We start from the raw sequence: 16,923 nt of genomic DNA on the forward strand, positions 1-16,923 counted from the left end.
AGAATGAATCTGACATCCATTTTTTCATACAGTCACTGTACCTCAAGAGTTATGGAGCCCAACATGTAAAACTAAGCAAGAGTGAAGTCATCTATGTACTTCACATAACGAGCGATCTCATTATCGCTTACCCCTTCCTTGGGCGTATGCATCATCACTGTATCAAGGACGTATGTGATTTTCTCCACCATGAGAATAATTCTTAAGTTATAGGGTCAATCCGTATAATTCAGACTAGTGAGATGGTTGACATCAGGTATGCCAGATAAGGGATTTGAAAGTAATATTGTTCTGAAAATAAAAATGCAATAGAAATAAATAACATCCAGATTTTATAAAAAATAAATAAATAAGATATAGATTTCTATCTTAATCTACTCCCACTATTTTTTTGGTGAGTCATGTGACACCCTTAGTATGTGAAACAGAAGTCTCTAGCAAACTTCTAATGGGGATCGGAATTCAATCAATATCTTAATGTAACCTCGAGGGACTCGATGAATCATATTAAGTCCAAAAGGTAGGCAACTCTTGTCAATCACAACTCCTTGTGATTCCTGTCTTGTTCGGCCTCCGAACTATCATGGCCTCGAGGGACTCGACAAACCATGATGTTTAGTTAAGTTAACACCTTCGTTACAAAATAAGTCTAATTAAATAATATACCATCGAGGGACTCGACCAAGTATATCATGTCCTTAGGTCACGTGGGTTCCGCTATCGCTTTCATGCTCCCGTTGCGCCTTCTTATGTAATTACAACTTAATCACAAGCACGTAGGCAAGACAATAAACAAGAAATAAATTAGAGACTCGTAGGCTCCAATAATAATAATAATCTCATCACACGGTTCATGATCATCCATCCACATCATATATCATATGTACACATCACCATGTAAGACTACTAGATAATAATAATTGATTAAACTATTTTAATTAATTATATGTAGTATTTTGGAAACCCTACCATAGGGTACCCCACATGGCGGGTAGTTCCTTCTTAAGCGAGGAAATATTACCATATAAAGACTTCCCAAAAACCAAGAATCCTAGGCTATTTGACTGCCTTGCATGGCTAGGAAACCCTAGCCACCAAGGAGTCCCTTGCAGCCAAGAAACTATAGTTGCAGAGTTGCCATGGGCTGCAGGTGCCCCATGCTATAACTCCTGGCCACTTGGGCAACCCTTGCGGCCAGGAAACCCTGGCCGCCAGGGGTACCCCTTGCAGCTAGGAAACCTGGCTACAGGGGCTACCATGTAGCAGGTTGAGGGCAGCCATGCTACTCTCGTTCCTGTTGCTTTTGGCCAGGCCAAGAGTAGTAAATTGGAGCTCTCGGCCAAGGCTACAAGCAGCCTTCGACCAATCCAAAGGGCAGCAACAATTGCTGCCCTTTCTTCCCCTTTTGTGTCAACAATTTTAACGTAAAAAGCTATCTCTAAAACATCTTTTAATAGCAAGAAAATTTATAGCACAGATTTAGAAACTACGATAAAAAAAAAATTATAGTAATCACGTAAAATAATTTTAATGTGATTGAACACAACACACACAATTTAAAAGCTAATCTTTTGCACGAGCAACCTGGCTCTGATACCATTGCTAGAAAATCTAAGACAACATTACATATGTAGTGAAAGAATAGAAAAATAAAATCCTAGAATTCTCATAGAAAATAAGGTTTCATCGTCATGCAAAAGTTGGTGCTAAAAAAAACACGAAATAAAAAAACTACACGTAAGAGAATTACCTAGGAAGATCATATTTTCCTGAAAATCTACAGATCTATAGAGAGAATGAAAGAGATCAACTACCCTCCTCTCTAGTGGTGATCCACATGGTAGGGGCTACAAAGATGCTCCTTAAATCGCTGTCCAAAACTCTTCCTCGCGCGCACCACGCAATCAAGAAGGGGCTGCCTCTTCTTGCTATCTACATGCGTGAAATAGGGGCTGCAGTATAAGGAGGAGAGGGAGAGAGGAGAATAGGTGGAAGGAACCTAAAAGAACCTCTAGCCTTGGGTCTTTGGTTCCCTCCTATTTATAGAGCCCCTCTATCAACCTAACCCTAATGGGTCCTACCATATTAAGTACTGGATCTTCCTCAAACTATCCAAGCCTCTTAGATTAATGGGTCTATATCTAATAATCTCTTATTAGCTCTTATTGGATCTCATTCATAGGATCCAATAATTCAGGGACTTATTGGATATCCAATAAGATAGGGGCTCCAACGGATATCTCATATCTGAATCTCTACTCGTCGCAACGCCTACCATATGTGTGTAACCCTCTAGGCCCAATATCGAGCTAGCCATGAGTCATACCTGCCAAAACTCCTTCTAGCTCAATGAATTATTATCTCAATAATAATTCACTCGACTCATCGACTACGGATGTACTATGCCACTACGTCGCGGTCTCCAGATGATACAAGAAAATCCAATCCTTTGGATATATCTATACTCAGTTATTTTACACCTATAGTCCCTCATCCATCTAATATCTCAAAGATCATATATCGGATATAGTGTTGTCAGGTCCATATAGTTTCTACATGAGTCTCACTCTAATTAAATTCTCCTAGATAACTCTTTCTCTCTCAATGCGAATGACCCTGGCTCGAGATTTGTTTGGGCAAGAGTACATGGGATATTCCTCTTATGACATTAAGAGCGGATGATCATCTATCGATACTCAATAGCCCTCATAAGGTTAGCTACTACTCCCGATAACCGGTTATGCTAGATCTGAAAACTCTAAATCTTTAAGTCTGGTATCAAAGAGTTGAGTACTCATATAGGACATCATTGGTATCTCAAGTCTGAGTATCAGATACACCACTAGAATAATAAAATCATTGTCTGACAATAAGGCATCATTAACCATTCAGTATTTTGTGAGTGGATCAATCAGTGAACTTATTCTCCAATGAGCACCTGCACTATATTAGTGTCCCCACATAAGCAACTATGAGACCGGCTATATCTATCATATGGACGGATATACAACACACTAGTCTGTCTAATTATCTTGATGTCCATCTCGAGTAACATATGATCGAGATTATTTAGGATATGTGTTTAAAGGCGAATCGGTCTCATTATCGTAATCTCATCACGATCTGATTCCATAGCACATATCTATGGACATCATAATATATTCATGCAATAGGCAATATAAAATGATAAAATATCAAATAATAATAAACTATATAATAATTCTCCTCGTGTAGGAGTTTTAAAAATGTGATCGAAGACTAGGTAATAATATTATAAAAAAAACTTAGTGTTGAAGCCCATGAATGTATGCATTGATGAGGATGAATAGTGTTAGATCAATAACTAAGTAGATCTTATCATTAAATCTTCTTATATAACTCTTCAAGGATTCTTCTCCTCTTGCTAGTGGCCAGAAGAGAGGTGGTGGACTTATTTGAGGGCTAATAGCTGATGAAGTTAACTTTAAACTCCTTAACCAACTACCCAAAGGAGGAAATTGATCTGGGTAGAGCTTTGCAAACCATTCATGTGCAACTTCCCTTAAATAACCTTAAGGGAAGTTGCACATGAATGTGTACTGAAGGAATGATTTTCCTTTATATATATGTCAAGTGAAGGATTGACATGTATGATTTCGCTTTTCGCTAATTTCCTATTTGGCATATAAGAATCCTTGAGGATCGACTCCTTATTGATGTTTTTGGCATTGGCATGTATGATTCTGCTTTATGTTAATTTCTTTATGATTCTGCTTTATGTCAATCCATCTAATTAAATTAATCTTGGGTTTTAGTGGGAAGTTCGATTGACCGAGCAAACACATTACGTATAAAAACAAATGTTACTTAATCTCTCCTTTTAATGCATGCTATGCTAGTAAGATGTGATTCATATTCTCGTAATAGTATAATAATAGAAGATTAATTCCCTTGTAACATCGCTTTTGATATCGATTAATAGTTCAAACGTGAAGAGTAGAGAGACAATATGCATCTATTTTCATCTGCGATTCTGATTGATCACCACCGCCTGCTACCAAGTTGGATTGATCGTGTTATGAATCAGATAATATTATGCTTTCTTATCATACTAATCACACCATCAAAACAAACATAATTCCAATCTTCAAAACGAGAAACTATTAAAATTTGTTTTTTTTTTTTTTTGTTACATCAAGTAAAAAAAATAGAGTCAAAGGTAACCGATAAGAAATTAAAAGAATATAAAAAGATAAGGAGAGAGAAGAAAAAAGAAAAAAAAAAGAAAGAAGAAATAGATGCGAAAGTGCATTTGAATAAGACAAGGAAAACAGAGCTTTCCTTTGAATTGCAATTTGTGTAATTTCTTTGAATTGCTGGTGTCCTCCACTGACTACTGCATCGACTTATATCAGAATCAACATCTATTCTTGATCGTTAAAGCTCATGAGTAGAGAGTTTGCATTTCGGTAGAGATTTCACCGCAATAAGTCGACTAATGCATGTATGGAGACTACGTTTAGAGGGGATATCGATCACATATATGTGAAAGATTGAGAAGATGATTGGATGAATCAAGAACTTCTTCTTCTTCCAAATCCATGCTGTCTCTTCTGTCTTCACAATTACTTCCTTTCTCGCCTTCCTTCTAAAGCTCTTGCTGCGACCAAACCTCCACCATGCTCCACAAGCTCTCTTCCCAATCCGGTGACCCCAAGCCATCACAAGCTCCGGGACTCGGTACGCTCTCTGAAGCTGTCACAACATCGCACGCCTGCGTGCTGCTGGCGGTGCCGCCGGTCGCTGAAACTGACGCGCACTGTGTCTCGGAAGTCTGACCGACCTCAACGCTTCCCTCTGCCGGTCGCTCACAGGCCAATGGGGCAGAGCTGCCGCCGGAAGACGCGAGGACCCTCTCGGCAAGTCGAGGCATCCACATGTACCTCACCATGTCCTTGAACCGCTGGCTGTCAACGTCGCACCGGAGCTGCTTCGCTTGCTTCTCCACCCTCGTTCTCCAGTAGTTCTTGATCTCGTTGTCCGTCCTCCCCGGCAAGCACTGCGCTATCTTCGACCACCTACGAGGCAACATGGTGAGGAAGATGTCATCGTTGAGAGGTCTTTGTCGAGATCGTTGCTCACCGGTTTCCCCAGCGAGAGTGGAGCTCGAGGATGAGGAGCTGCTCTTCGGGAGTGATGTTGCCGCGGCGGACGTCCGGGCGGAGATAATTGAGCCACCGGAGCCGGCAGCTCTTGCCTGTTCTCCTCAGACCTGTTCGATCCGGAACGAAGACAAACATCATGAAGACAAAGAACCTAACACAGTCTTGCTTTGATTCCCATGAAAGGGATGAGTCCGCTACCTGCACAGCGAGCGAGCGAATTCCATTGGCCCTCGCCATGGCTAGCGATGTAGTTCATCAGCAACAGGTCTTCTTCCACAGTCCACGCCCCTTTTCTCACCTCCATCTCGTTCTCACCGGTTGGTGTGTCTTCTCCAACCTTGAAGTCGGACTCTTATAGAGGTTCATCATGTGGAAGAAGACGTGTGATGGAGTCGGGCATAACGCGACTTGTTTAAGCTCTGTAAAGCCTGAAGAAGGGGGTCTGGAGTTTGACTTGATCTGTGATGTGTGTTTCTGTGTTCTGGTCTTCCATGGCTCCCAAGTGGTCTGCAATAAGGTCAGAAGAGTAGACCAGCCACCGCAGGAGATGCCAAGAGCAGAGGATGCTCAGCTTACGTGGTCCAAGTTTGACTGACATGGATCTAAGCTACTTCATTTTCTTTCTTTTGGATGGGATGGGGTACACTTGTGTATCTTCTTGAATCGGAAAACAAAGAAGAGTGTCAAAGTAATGAGTCGGATGGTTGACCTGCAGTGGCCAATCGAGTCCATTGCTTTTCCTCCAACCCATAGGAACAGATGAAGACATATAGCCCACCTTGAATTCACTTGATGTAAAATGAATGAGGCCTGTCTCATCCTTTGCTTCTCATCCTGCTTGTCTTGCTTGAGAAGAACAAAAAGCTCAAAAATCTCAAAGTGAGAATGAGAAGAGATAATGGCAATTGTTTCTTAGTCTCTCTGTTACATGTGCAGCACAACATGTTGCAATCAATCAGCCTTCTATTTGTCACTAAAAGAAGTCTCATTATGGATAACAATCAGCTTGTGGTCTCACCTTCATTTTTCTCAAGGAAAAAAAAAAAATATATTATATTGAGTTGAGTAGACCTATTTTTCGAGAAATCACTTTGATCTAAATGTTAAGCGGAAGTGAGATCTAATCAGAATCTCCTAATTAGATTATACCCGATTGTGATGTATCTAGGAAAACAAAATTTAATATCATTTCTTAAAAAAGAATTAATTGTATTTAATTTTATCAAAAAATATTTCATGTTGACTACAACGGTAACTTGGTAAGGTGTAGCTGATTAGGATCTCACGTCGAATATAATATAGCTGAACGAGAATTGTTGTCTTAGGTTGTAGTCATAAGTGGATTGCAAGTGCAAACTCACTCTTAAGTTGTTGGAGCTACTCAAGAAGAGCACGACTACAAAAATAACGAGTGAGAAGTTAGCTATTTTCCGAGAAAGCACAATCTCATCGTAACATTGTGATATCAGAGCGGATAAATAGTTCGAGCAAACGGTAAAATTTCATAATCTCATTATGATAAATCGAGCAAAACGAGGCAAGTTGAATTATTGCCCTAAGCAGCAGCAGCAGGTGGAGTGGTGGAGATCGATAATAGCCTGATCAAATGCACCAGTAATTTGGCGAACAAAATAATTAACAGTAAATTCACACTTGCAGGAGGGCAGCAAGGAGCTCGGTAGAAGAAGGATGCATGCGTTGCACGAGGATAAAAATTTGTTTGTATGTTGCAACTTTCTCGTGATGTTGAAAAGGATTTTGCTTGTTCGTACGGCCTGTTCTTGCGTGTTGGATGTGATGATGGTCCCGATTAAGCTTCAGTCTCTCTCCGCGTCTCAAAACACTGTCATTTTGGACGGATTAGAGTCGACGGAGAGAGGACTCCGCCAACAAGAAGACCTTCAAACAAAAAGACAACACTTCAATGCCCATTGCACTAGTAGAATAATTCTTCTCTCTCTCTCTCCATGAAAAGAAAGAGCAGATGACATATTCATAGTACACTAACACAGCAGTAATAATAGACATCTAGATCGCAATGTGAAGAGAGATATTTCTTGATATTGCTCTCCATCTGAACGTGGTGCTCAAGTGTTCTCACAGAACTATTGATATCATATTGGAAAGAAAGATCAAGATTTTGCTAGAGCATCAGGAATAGTTTTTTTTTTTTGTGTGTGTTATCACAAGGTCAAAAATGTTCTAATTGATTCAACAATTATCAACTAGTGACAACAATAAAAGAGTGATGGTGAGAATGATGAAGGAATACAGCAACAAAGACCGAACAATATGAGAATTTTTTTCTAGTCATCCAATCACCATAGGAAGTGCAAACCAAGTGAAAGGGGGTTGGTGTAGTTTTAGATGGTGAACAAAGCATATGAAGTCCATATTTCTAAGCAGAGAAAACCTTTCACATGATAAAAAGGAAATCACATCAATTTGATGCTCGTCTAAATATTGTCAAGTAGAAGCCTAACCCATCCCTATCAAACAACTGCATTAAATTAATTGGTCTAATTGTTTATATTACTAAAAAACAATTCTACTTAGTGCAGTCCCTATTACCATTGAAACCAAATGAAGTCCACCTTCTTTTATGTTTTCTTCTCTAACAAGACAAGAATGAGCTGGTTATCGCATAAAAGAATATTGCCAAGGAGATTAGTCTAAACATTGTAGTGGAGGCATCTCTCTTCTCTCTGATCTTTAGATTGTATCAAGGAAACCAACTGCTAAGAATCCAAACAAGTTGTTCCATGAAAGCTTTCCACAAGACTTTTCTTTCTTTACAATTAATGATAGAAAGAACTTAAAGTTTTGCTATTAGGAAACATAATAAGAACACATGAGGGAAATGAGAGTAGAAGTTGAGAAAAGCTACTAGCTTTGGTTTAGTTTGTGGATACTTTTCAGTGTGGCTTTGTTTCTAGATGAAGTGTCTTTTTGACCTAAACATCACATGAGAGAAATGAGAGTAGAAGTTGAGAGAAGCTATTAGCTTTGGTTTAGTTTGTGGATACTTTTTGAGTGTGGCTTTGTGTCAAGATGAAGTGTCTTTTTGACCTAAACATCATGATGTGAATAATGTTTATCAGCCTCTACTTTGAGTGTAGTCTTCTAACTTCAAATGCATGTTGTTAATAATGTAATACTGGCTTTGCATTACACTGTCATTGGGCCCTACTCTGACAACTGCTTGACTTTAGGCTGTTTAGTTTGACAACATAATGTTCAGATTCACACCAACAATTTCCTTTTGGTGCAGATTTCGACTTATGATTTGATATCCAATATGGACAATCTCAACGGATTAAGTCAACATTGTGGATCTAACTAAGAATAATGTTGCACTCACTCAAGCTTCATGCAACATACCAAACAAAAGATTAGGTGGTGACTATGGAGTTGGCTGCTCTATTACTTCATGAGTTACGCTTCTGTTTCAACATGGGTTTGATAGATTCTTCCTTGTCAGAAACCTAAAACAAAAATCTGATTCGGTAAAAGAAACTTTCAGTTTGCTGTAATGCATCACAAAAATTTCTGGTAAATTAAATAGCTTTCAACTTTTATATATATATATATATATATATATATATTGAAGAAGATGAGGAAGCTAAGATATCTTTGATTGTTTTGCTTCCATGATAAGATTCCACATAGACCGTTGTTAATGGAGAGTCGTAGTGCTATTACATTACCGATGAGCTGGTATCATCAATAACACATGTTGATCGAGCTGGTGACTCTTGCATGTTTCGAAAGGTCATTTCGAAGTGTTGTTGGTGGCGTCAGAGAGGATAAGGATGTCTCACTGGGAAGTGAGTGTTACTGTGTCATCCATGTATGAGATGCAAGGTGATGAATGTTAAGTAGTCCCACCACCCATGTTGTCAAGTGGTTGAACATAAATAATAATTAATGAATGAAAGAGGAAGAGGAGGACAATAGAATGTTTCATCTGAGGACGATGGTTGGTTTAAGTTCGATCTTTATGATCTTCTAATGTATTGTTTTCGATGCCAGGCTCTATAAGATGATTGAGGTAGATCTCCATTTTATTTTATTTTATGCTATCTCAACCGGCGAGAACTGATTGTTCTCGTGAGTTTACTGTTGAAACTCATGTCAGTGATTATTTTATAGGCTAAGAATTATTCTTGATTATATATATATATATATATATATATATATATATATATATATATATATATATATATATATATATATATATATATGTATATCCTCTAGTTGATCTAATAATGACTCTTTATAATTTAATTGATTTTAATTAGTGGAAGAGTTTTATAGGATTAGAATTATTCTCGATAACGTATATTCTTATTGATTTAATAAGAACTCTCTGTAATCCAATTGATTTTGACGAAGAGTTTTCTTTGGCTTCCTCTTGTTTTCTTTCTTCACACTAAAGGGTTTTATATGTAAATCTATTTTCTTATTTTATTATTTTGTTAATTGATTGACTTGAGCATTATATTTTGTTACAACTCGACGATATCCTATTATATATTCGTTTTTATCAATTATTTGATATTTGATTTTCTATCATATTGTTTTAAGATTGAACTTTATTACATATGTCAATCCTTGATGTAACACTTTACTGAGTAAATATTTTATGAGAATTTATCGATTGGTCAGAAAAATAGATGTGTGATATATATTATTGCCGTCTGATAATTTGATCCTTAATAAAGAATAAGTGGATAACAATATGCTTCAAGTGAAAATAGAATATCAAATTCAAGCATAAATAAATAGCATAGATATTGTCATACTAAATTGTTAGAGTGACAGTAAATGTCTGGAATCTTGAATCTTGATGATAATGAAATCAACTGTCATTTGGTTATCTAATTCGTATGTTGAGATAAGTGTATAGGATTAACTACGATGGTAGTAAAACATGCAGCAGGTGTTAAGCCGGAGTCGAGACCAAGATGACGTTGGGAGTTCAAGAGTTCGTCGAAAGTCCATACGGTCGTCGGAGGTTCTAAGGGAACAATCCGAGAAGTCCAAGAGCTTACCAAAGAAGCTCATCGGAACTCACCAAGAGGATCATCGCAAGTCCAGGAGTTTGTCGGGAGTCTACCGGAGCATCGCCGAGGGTTCGTCGGAAGTTCGCTGGAAGAAGCGATTGACGCATCGGAACATGATCTGCAGTATTGATGTCTTAATTGTCGTAGTTAGCATGTAGATTAAGTTAGGATTGAGAGGTGATCCCATTAACTTAATTTGGGACCAACTAAGCTCTTGGCAGACCCAAATTGAGCCGAATGGATCAGCTCATTCGGACCCAGAATTCCTTGTCGACGGTAGTACCACCCTTGTCAGGCGATGGTATCGCCTGAGCTCGATCTCCGAGCAATGTCAGGTGATAGTACTGCCTAGACTGAGTGGTAGTATCGCTCTGTGACAGATGACTGGCGGTAGTACCGCTCAGTTATGGCGATGGTACCATCAGGACTTCGGAAATCCAGGAATGGACACTTTTGAGCTCCAATTTCAAACTGATTGGGGCTTATATAAACCCCACCATTTCCTACATGAAAGGGCACCGAAAGCTTGCTTTTATTCTGAGTATTTGAGAGCTTAAAAGTGCTGTAAAAAGCTAGAATTCCTCTCCCTCTTTTCTTTCTAAGTCTTGATCATTCAAGAGAGGAGTGAAAACTATTAAGAGTTGTCTCCTAAGCCCATCAAAAGGAGAAAAGCTGTAAAAAGGTAGTTGACCTTCGCCTATTGAAGGAATGCCTCTAGTGGATGTCGGTGACCTCGTCGGAGGAGGAAGCCAAAAGTGGATGTAGGTCAAGATTGACCGAACCACTCTAAATCTCAGTTTGCATTTACATTCTGCTCTTTATCTTAACTACAAACTGCCTCCGTTGCTTTACATAAACTATACTTCCGTTTGCTCTCAAGTTAAAGATCTTTCCGAAATGGTTTTCGTACGAAGTCTTTTTTAACCAATGAAAGTTTTTCGCTGCACTAATTCACCCCCCCCCCCTCTTAGTGCTCTTGATCCTAACAATTGGTATCAGAACGGGTTCACTCTCAATTGGATTAAAATCCAAGAGAGATGACATATGCCGAAAACCAAGAGGGTCACTCTTTTACAGATCAGCCTATGTTCAATGGGATGGACTACACCTATTGGAAGACCCGAATGAAGATCTTCCTTATTTTCATGGATTTTGAACTTTGGAATATTGTTGAAAATGGATTTTTAAAGTCTTCTCTTCCAATGATTAATTGGAATGAATTGGAGAAGAAGACTTTCGCTCTAAATGCAAAGACTATGAATGTCTTATTTTATACACTTAATAAAAACGAGTTCAATCATGTTTCGATTTATGAAACTACATTTGATATTTGGCATATACTCGAAGTGACTCACGAAGGCACAAGTAGAGTGAAAGAGTCAAAAATCAATCTTTTAGTACATTCTTATGAACTTTTTCGAATGAAATCGAGTGAGATCATAAGAGATATGTACACCCGTTTTACGGATGTCGTCAATGGTCTAAAAGGACTCGATAAAAGTTTTTCGGATTTCGAGCTCGTTAATAAAATTCTAAGATCCCTTTTAAAGAGTTGGGACCCTAAAGTCACTGCTATTCAAGAGGCTAAAGATTTAAACAACTTTCCTCTTGAAGAATTAATCGGGTTATTAATGACCTACAAAATGACTTGCAAAGCTCATAAAGAGCATGAGGACACTCTTCCAAAGAACACGAAGGATATGACACTTAGAACTCAAGAAAACCACTTAAGAGAAAACTCAAGTGATGAGGACTTTGACGATGACTTGGCACTTCTAACAAGGAAATTTAAAAAATTTATTAAAAGAAATAAATTTAAAAATGACATTAAAAATAAATTTGAACCCAAAAAGGATCAAGTTATTTGCTACAAATGCAAGAAGTCGGGACACTATAAAAGTGATTGTCCCCAAGCCAAGAAGAGAACACCAACGAAGAAGGCGCTCAAAGCAACGTGGGATGACTCAAGCGCATCCGAAGAAGAGGAGTCCAACTGAACAAGTTGCTCATTATGCACTTATAGCCATTGGAGAGGAGGTATCAAATTTAATTGATGCAGATTTATCATTTGATGAATTGTTAAATGCTTTTCATGATTTATTTGATGAATACAAAATAATTAGTAAAAAATATAAATTATTAAAAAAGGAGTATGATATTCTTGTTAGTAATTTTGATAAATTAAAAATTGAACATAACAATTGTTTAGTTCCATGTACGAAATGACATGACTTAGAAGTACTCCAAAAGGAGAACTTGCTACTCAAGGACACCTTGAAGAAATTCGAGGTTGGTAGCAAGTCCTTGAACATGATCATTATCTATAAGGGTCATGTTCCTAAAAGAAGTGAAATCGGATTTGTGAGGAGCTCTTACCAAAATCCAACCACTTTCATTAAAGTCCCTATCTTGCATGTTTCACACCAAAACAAGTGCAACTTTTATTACAAACATGGACATAGAACTTATCATTGTCCTTTCAAGAAGATTAGTCCTAACAAATTGATTTGGGTTCCTAAAGGAATTGTAATAAATTCCATACAACATGACAAATAATTTAGATTGGTTTTTGAGGCACCCAAAATTAAATGGGTACTTAAAAATCATCATTTTTTGTAGAAACATATATCACCACAAGCTAGGAGCAAGAGATGGTACCTTGATGGTGGATGCTCAAGGTATATGACCGGAGATTCATCTCAATTCTCTAAGCTCACTAGCATAGATGAAGGCTATGTCACATTCGGAGACAACAACAAGAGTAAAATCATTGGCAAAGGAACCATAGCTAACAAATCTAACTTTTTTATTGAAGATGTTTTGTTAGTCGATGGTTTAAAACATAACCTCTTGAGCATTAGTCAATAGTGTGATAAAGGATATATTATCAAATTCGAATCTAATGCTTGTATCATTAAAAAATTACACAAAAACACATTTATGATTGTATTAAAACAAAATAACATATACACCATTGATATCAATGATCTTTATAATGAAATGTGTTTCTCGGTTTTGAACGATGATGCTTGGCTTTGGCATAGGAGATTAGGTCATGCTGGCATGAAACTAATCACTCAAATTTCATCCAAATAACTTGTAAGCCTTATATCAAATTCATCAAAGATAATATGTATGATACTTGTCAATTAGGAAAACAAATAAAGGGTAGCTTCAAATCTAAGAATCAAATATGGACTTTGTAATTGATCAATATGGACTTATTCGGACCAATCTCTACATCAATCCTAGGAGGTAGCAAATACGCTTTTGTTATTGTAGATGATTATAGTAGATACACATGAACTTATTTCTTGAAACACAAAAGTGAATGCTTTAGATATTTCACCAAGTTTTATAAACTTGTTCAAAATAAAAAGGGTTATATGATTTCATCAATTCGAAGTGATCACGATAGTGAATTTCAAAACTGTGATTTCCAAGAATTTTATGAATCTAATGGATACAACCATAACTTATCTACTCTAAGAAATCCTCAACAAAATGGAGTAGTAGAAAGAAAGAATAGAAATTTACAAGAAATTGTAAGAATCATGTTGAATGAACATAGTCTACCCAAATATTTTTGGGCCGAAGCCGTAAACATGATATGCTATTTATGAATAGAATTTTAGTAAGACCCTTACTCACCAAAACCCCTTATGAGTTGTGGAACAACAAAAAACCAATGTTTCATATTTTAAAGTTTTTGGGTATAAGTGTTTTATATTGAATAAAAAAGATGCCTTAGGAAAATTTGATGCTAAATCCGATGAAGAAATTTTTCTTGGTTATTCCTTAATTTCTAAAGCATTTTGTATCTTCAATAAAAGAACTTTAATTATAGAAAAATCCATTCATGTTGTTTTCAATGAGATTTTCGAAATCAAGAAAAATGATTTTGATGATGATGTTAATTTCGATTCCTTGAATTTAAATAAAACCCCTTCTCCAACTAGCAACTTGGTTGCATCCACTTCTGAAATATCTTTACCCAAGGATTGGAAGTATGTAGATGCTTATCCTAATGAGCTAATCATAGGAGACACATCTAAGGGGGTTCAAACGCATTCTTCTCTTAAAAAATTTTATATCAACACCGCTTTTCTCTCCCAAATTGAACCTAAATGTATTGACGAAGCCATGAAAGATGATTCATAGATTACTGCAATGCAAGATGAGTTAAATCAATTTGAGAGAAATGAGGTGTGGAAGCTTGTTCCTAGGTCAAATGACCATTTAGTTATTGGTATTAAATGGGTCTTTAGAAACAAGCAAGATGAATCTGGTATCGTGGTTAGAAATAAGACTAGATTAGTGGCCAAAGGTTTCAACCAAGAAGAAGGTATCAATTACGAAGAAACCTTCGCTCCTGTGGCTCGATTAGAAGCCATAAGGATGCTCCTTGCCTATGCTAGTAGTAATAATTTTAAGTTATTTCAAATGGATGTTAAAAATACTTTTCTAAATGACTTTATTTCCGAAGAAGTTTATGTTGAATAATCTCTCGGATTTGAGAATAATAGTCTCTCTAATCATGTGTTTAGATTAACTAAAGCTCTCTATGATTTAAAACAAGCCCCAAGGGCTTGGTATGAGAGACTTAGTTCATTTCTTATTGGAAATAATTTCTCTAAAGGCAAGGTCGATACTATATTGTTTATCAAAAATTTTGAAAATAATTTTTTCATTGTTCAAATTTATGTTGATGATATTATCTTCGGTTCTACGAATGAATCTCTTTGTGAATCTTTTGCTAAAACTATGAGCCTTGAGTTTGAAATGAGTTTGATGGGAGAATTAACCTTCTTTTTAGGCTTACAAATTAAACAACTAAGCAATAACATCTTTATTATTCAAATTAAATACGCTTTATATTTGCTAAAAAGATTTAATATGGATAGCTCAAAAACTATCAACACTCCTATGAGCACCTCCACTAAGTTAGAAATTGATGAAAGTAGAAAAAGTTTTGATCAAAAAACTTATAGGGGTATGATAGGAAGTTTACTTTACCTCACTACAACTAGACTAGATATCATGTTCAGTGTAGGACTTTGTGCTAGGTTTCAATCGAATCCTAAGATATCTCATCTCAAAGCAGTTAAAATAATACTTAGATATCTTAAAGGTACTACAAATCTAGGATTATGGTATCCAAAATATGAGAATTTTGAGCTAATTGCTTATGCTGATGCGGATTTTGCTGGGTGTAGACTAGATAAAAAAAACACATCAAGAACATATCAATTTTTAGGATATGCCCTTGTTTCCTAATCATCTAAGAAACAAAACTCGGTTACACTATCAACAACCGAAGCTAAATATATTGCAGCTAGTGCATGCTGTGTATAAGTTGTGTGGATGAAAAACACCTTAGAAAATTATAAAGTTCATCTTAAAATTATTCCCATTAAATGTGATAACACAAGTGCAATATCCTTAACAAAGAATCCCAATTCAACACTGAAGAACAAAGCATATTGATATTAGATATCACTTTATATGAGATCATGTCACTAATCATGATGTAATTATAGAGTTCATTGATATTAAACATCAACTAGCTAATATTTTTACAAGACCTTTAAGTGAAGAACAATTTGATTTCATTATAAGAGAATTAGGAATGTTGATTTATTCGAATGTGTGAACTTATTAAATTGGTTTTTTGGACTTTCTTGATTATACGATCAATCACTTAATGCTGAAAATCTTATGATATGAATTTTACATGACTATATGCTTCAATAACATATTGGAAATTGTGTGTCTTTATTTCCATGATGATAAGCATGTTTTACCTTCATAATTGTGTTTGAAAAGCTGTGGTAAAACTTTGTCCGAATGCATGAATTTATTAAACTTTATTTTTGGACTTTCTTGATCCTAATAATGCATGATTTTGTATTTCTCTTCCAGATTAAATGTATTTCTTGAATGGAGCTTTCATGAGCCTATGTCATATCAAGTTTATTTCATATCAATGCTCCATGATTTTTGACATATGGAATTGATTAACAAATGCATCTCTCATGGATTTACCTTGTGAAAAATAATTTTTAATCGAGAAATGGATTTGATGAAATGAATTCCTTCTTGATGAAGGAAGACTTTTTTTTAATGAACACTTGCAAGAATTTAATTTCACATGTATATCTTAATTCTTGTAAAAATGAAGCATGATTTAATCTCTGTCATTTTTAACTTCATTCAAAGTTAGTTCACAATGGCTTTTCTCCTTCATGTAAAAAAATTAATGACAAATAAGGAAGAAGTAATGAAAGCTATCTCCTTAATGGACTTTTGAATGATACCATGTCATGATTGCTTGAAAAATAATTTATATGAATGGTATCTTATGGTTGAAAAATAACATGAATCTTTACCACACTTATTACTATGCTTGAAATATGCTTGAATCGTTCTCCTTTTTGTTGATGACAAAGGGGGAGAAAAATATGGTAAATTGATGATAGAATGAATTGCTATGATTGTCATATTTGTATTAATGATAAGATATCTAGAGCTTACATTATAATTTTACAATATTGATATCTTACCATATGATGAATTACTATGATTGCCATATTTGCATCATGTTAAGATATCTAGAGCTTACATCGCAATCTTACAAATTGATATCTTGCTATGTGATAAATTGCTACGATTGTTATCTTTCACATATGAAATATAAGACTTGAAAATGGATG

General features: G+C 36.1%; 1 protein-coding gene across 1 annotated transcript; it reads right to left on the minus strand.

Moving 5' to 3' along the window:
• Positions 1–4,074: 4,074 nt before the first annotated feature.
• On the minus strand, positions 4,075–5,595 carry LOC135627506 (transcription factor MYB78-like). Its single transcript, XM_065133630.1, has 3 exons — positions 5,343–5,595; positions 5,122–5,251; positions 4,075–5,057 (listed from the first exon to the last, which is right to left on the minus strand). Exons 1-3 carry the CDS (start codon positions 5,446–5,448, stop codon positions 4,628–4,630), a joined length of 666 nt encoding a protein of 221 aa, XP_064989702.1. The 5' UTR covers positions 5,449–5,595; the 3' UTR covers positions 4,075–4,627.
• Positions 5,596–16,923: the final 11,328 nt, after the last annotated feature.

This window comes from Musa acuminata, chromosome BXJ2-11, assembly GCF_036884655.1.
Source record: "Musa acuminata AAA Group cultivar baxijiao chromosome BXJ2-11, Cavendish_Baxijiao_AAA, whole genome shotgun sequence".
NCBI lineage: Eukaryota > Viridiplantae > Streptophyta > Magnoliopsida > Zingiberales > Musaceae > Musa > Musa acuminata.

Excerpts from the sequence above, each read along its gene's own strand:
- LOC135627506 (XM_065133630.1), bottom strand. The coding sequence starts at position 5,448 with ATGGAGGTGAGAAAAGGGGCGTGGACTGTGGAAGAAGACCTGTTGCTG. Across the intron at positions 5,252-5,342 it reads TTCGCTCGCTCGCTGTGCAG|GTCTGAGGAGAACAGGCAAG; the intron begins GTAGCGGACTCA and ends CGGATCGAACAG. Across the intron at positions 5,058-5,121 it reads CACTCTCGCTGGGGAAACCG|GTGGTCGAAGATAGCGCAGT; the intron begins GTGAGCAACGAT and ends GTTGCCTCGTAG.